General features: G+C 38.8%; 1 protein-coding gene across 1 annotated transcript in view; it reads right to left on the reverse strand.

The window, feature by feature from the left end:
* Window positions 1–2,306, reverse strand: part of LOC119578436 — a 2,504-nt gene extending 198 nt beyond the window's left edge. The window contains exons 1-3 of the mRNA XM_037926020.1: window positions 2,298–2,306; window positions 191–1,864; window positions 1–54 (exon numbers count right to left, since the gene is read on the reverse strand). The exon at window positions 1–54 is cut by the window's left edge and continues 198 nt beyond it. Of these exons, the coding sequence (XP_037781948.1) occupies window positions 1–54; window positions 191–1,864; window positions 2,298–2,306 (1,737 nt within the window). The remainder of the gene's footprint in view (window positions 55–190; window positions 1,865–2,297) is intronic.
* Window positions 2,307–4,268: the final 1,962 nt, after the last annotated feature.

Raw genomic sequence — 4,268 nt, forward strand, 5'->3', positions numbered from 1 at the left:
TAGTGCCGTGAGCCAGTTGGATGCCCCCACTTCCTGTGCCATCTGCATTCTTCTCTGCTGGTCCTCTGATAATTATGATAATTTATTCTCTATTTCAGCTTTTTGGTTTTCTTACCTGGTCTTCGTTATTTCTAATATCATTTTTTTTCTGTTCTGCCTCGTTTATTTCCCCTTGTCTGGTCTGGCTTACTACATACTGCGTCAAATGGCCTGTTAGTTGTACGGAGTTCAAATGCTCCGTGTCTAATATTTTGCATGGGTTGGTGATTCCCATGCCTCCCATTCTTGGCGGCAGCTCCAGGATGGCCATCTCTAAATCTGTAGGGTTTCGCCCACCTGAGAGGGCTGGGATGAAATCCCTCTTGATGGTGTCTTCTATGGGCTGTAAGAGGTGTCCTATGTGTGGTACTGTCCTCATCAGATATCTCCACTTGTGTTTCAAGCCAAAGGTGAATGCGGTAGAGGCAGCACGTGGTTCTTCTTTTGCAATATTAGTTAACCGTTTCATCTCCCTTATCCATTCTTCTACTCTGGATTTCACAAAAGTTTCTTTTGTTTGTTCAATTCCTAGGACAGCTCCAAGATACTTCTCTCCACCTTCATTAATTTGTATCTTCAAGTTTCCAAAACATTCTTTTGCTTGTTCAATGTTTCCGGGTTTTACAATTGATATGGACTTCTGGGCATTTTGATGGTAGCCTTGTGGTGGTCCATGTCGTTGAATCAGGTCCCACCATTTCCTCAAGTCATTTATTTTTCCTGCACCTGCCAGGTCATCTGCATAGGCCACTTGTTTCACCTGCGTTTTTTCATGGCTTATATGGTCCTGCAGTCTTAATAGACCAATGGCATACATAGCCATTGCCACTGGGTCGCCTTGGGTTGTGCCCTCTGCAGATTCAATGGTGTCAGAATTTCCTGTGTGTCTGTCACATATAAATTGTTTGGCTGGTTTTCTGTGTAAATTCTCTATGTACATCGCCAGACTGGGGCATTTTATCCTGGTGTTATGGATTGCTGCTTGGCGGTTAATGTTGTTAAAGGCGTTTGTTGCATCCACCAACAGCCCTGCATCACAGTCAGGGTCACTGTATATGGTTCTCATTGCATGCACTGTTGCCTCACCTCCTGCCTTCTGTCCAGCACAAATTTGCAGGTTTTCTACTGCAGCCTTAAAATCGTCTTTTGTCACCTCCATGATTGCCTTCCCCACTATTCGCCTTAGCACTTCATCGACACCAGTAGGGCGGCAGCCTGGCTTTTTATCTAGGGCAATGAGACGGCAAGCAGTGAAGGCCTCTATATCTTGGCAGGTGTCAGTTGCCATTTTTCTTGCCATGGCTGCAATCGTGTTGCAAAGGTCATTCACAACACTAGCGTATCTCGCATGGCTTAGTATGTTCCTCCAGGCTTTGGCATCCATTCCTGAGGGTCCAGCCGCACCGTTTGTGTGGAGGGCGTGTTTCCTGATATCTTCACCTGTAATTCTATCAAATATTGCTGCTGCTGGTGGGATGTAGGTTCCTCCGTACATTGTATCGGGAGTGGCTTCTCTCGCTGGGGGGTGCTTGTCCCTGAGTGCCTTACGTGTAGTGTCATCTAAGGGCAAGGTCCCTGCTGCATCATCTAGTACCAGTGCTCTTATCGCCATTGACACTTTCCCTTGTTTCATCATGCCCGAGAATTTGATCGTTGTGTCTTCCTCTTTCACTTTTTTCCATGTTTTCTTTCGTTTCTTTTGTAGTGCTTCCGCTTCAGTTAGAAGCTCTCTTACTTCTCCTCTCTTCCACTTTTCCATCCTTCTTCGCACAGCCTTGATGTCCTCAGCTGTTTTTGACCGGCCATGGGATCTCTGACAGATGAGCTGGGGTAGAGCGGCGATAGTTTTCAGAGTAAGCGGTTGAAGATGCGATGCATTGATATATTCGCGAAGTAAGAAACTGATTTCTTTTATGAATTCTCGCGTTGCATTGCATTTGGGGATTTCAAGAAGATTTGGGCTGAATGTGATAATTTTATCGTAGATTTCGTTGGTCAAAGCAATCGCCTCTTCCAGATTGTGGGTTTGCCAGTATCACCCGGCGGGAAGGTCTTGCCCGGTTGACGTTACGCTTGTATTACTCTCATCTGCCAAGTTTCTGCCATCATTTCTTCTAATTTCTTCTACACGTTTTGACTTTGATTTTGATTTTGATTTTGACACATGGACCTCTTCGACAGTTTGTGCATGTCCTTTGATTTACTACACACCCGCATCGTAGACAGTATCCTGTTGAGCATGTGCAACAAAAGCTTACATTCGTCATTTTCACGTTTTATCTTGATGTGCGTTATGATTTTTTGAAGACTATTTGTTTTGTTTTGTTTTTCTTGATTTGGTGCTTCCGCTGATTATATGCGCGGATTTTGCCGGGGAGTGAGAACGGGGTGAGGCGAGGCTGGTTTGTTTACACAGTAGCGGCCTATGGCCGCTGAGTTGCCAAATCGACTTTTTTTATCCTTTCCCTTCTTTTTTCCACTATGATTTTTTTTCAAGCTGTTTTCTTATCAAAAACACTATTGCACAACAATTAATTTTTACGTCATACCTAATATACTCTAATTACATTAAATATTCATTTTAAGCATCTGCTCATCCTATGGCAACATCATTCGATAAGCAAGTGACGCCTGTTGTTGGCCCTCATCTAGATTTTTTTTTTTTTTCTTATTTTTCTTTCGCTTCCTCCTGACTTCTGGCTGTAACTTTTTCTTTAATTTCGCAATTTCTCTCTCTCTCTCTCTCTCTCTCTCTCTCTCTCTCTCTCTCTCTATCTATCTATCTATCTATCTATCTATATTTTTTTATCTATAAATCAAAATATCAACATTTTAGCACCACTACTACCACGCATTTCTCTTATTTTATTTTATTTTATTATTTATGTGTTTTTTTTTTTTCTTTCTTTACTGGCTTGGTACTTTATTAATGCATCTGCTTACTTCTCTACAAACGCAATAGCACTGCGGAAAATGAAAGTTGCAATAATGCGTAAGGGTACAAAAAATGTTGCTCTGGCTATATAATTGCTTCTAGACCAGGGATAATGCAATCTCCCTTGTCTATTTGTTTGTTGTCAGTATAAGCATGAACTTTTCTGTTGGTTTTATAGCGCATTTATTTTTACTTATTTTTATCTTTACTGTTATTTTTATTACCATTATTTGTATTATCATTATCTTCGTTATCAATAGCATTAGCATTATCGTTACCATCAATGGTATTCTTATCGTTTTCATTAGTTTTATCACAAACATCACTATCCTTATCATTATCATTTACATCATCCTAATTGTTATCATTATTAATATCCTTATAGGCTTAATCATCAATACTATTACGATTATCATAATAGTTATAATTATCAACGCCGCTATCATTATTGATATCCTTATAGACCTAATCATCAGTAGCATAATGATTACTTTAATGATTAACAATGTCATTATCTTTTATCAATGATCCTTATACGCCTAATCATCAATGTCATTTATTACCATAACGATCATTGTCGCTTTTATTAACATTTTTATTGGCCTAATTAGTAATACCATTAATTACCCTAACGATCAAACTATCAATGTCGCTCTCATTATTAATAATATCCTCATTGGCCTAATCATCAATACCATTTAATTACCATAACGATTATGATCATAAATGTCGTTATATCTTATCAATGATCTTTATAAACCTAATCATCAATACCATTACGATTACCATAACGATTATAATAATCAAAATCGTTATCTCTTATCAATGATCTTTATAGACCAATACCATTACGATTACCATAACGATTATAATCATCAATGTCGTTATCTCCTATCAATGATTTTTATAGACCTAATCATCAATACCATTACGATTACCATAACGATTATAATCATAAATGTCATTATCTCTTATCAATGATCCTTATAAACCAATACCACTACGATTACCATAACGATTATAACCTTCAAAGTCGTTATCTCTTATCAATGACCCTTTTCGACAACAAGGTGGCTGCCCTGTTTACAATTCCAACCACGGCAACAGGTAAGTGTGTCCAGGTTTCTGCTTCCCACCTCATGGCTGCTGCTATTTGGTTTTATTACGATCTTCATCTTTAGTTAGTTAGTTATTTAGATATCATTGCTCTTTATTTTCTAAAATAATGATTGATGACTTGTAGTTTGTTGTTTGTTCGTTTTTTTGTTGTCGTTATTTTTTCTTTCTTTCTGAT

Source organism: Penaeus monodon, chromosome 11 (genome assembly GCF_015228065.2).
Source record: "Penaeus monodon isolate SGIC_2016 chromosome 11, NSTDA_Pmon_1, whole genome shotgun sequence".
NCBI classification, from domain to species: domain Eukaryota; kingdom Metazoa; phylum Arthropoda; class Malacostraca; order Decapoda; family Penaeidae; genus Penaeus; species Penaeus monodon.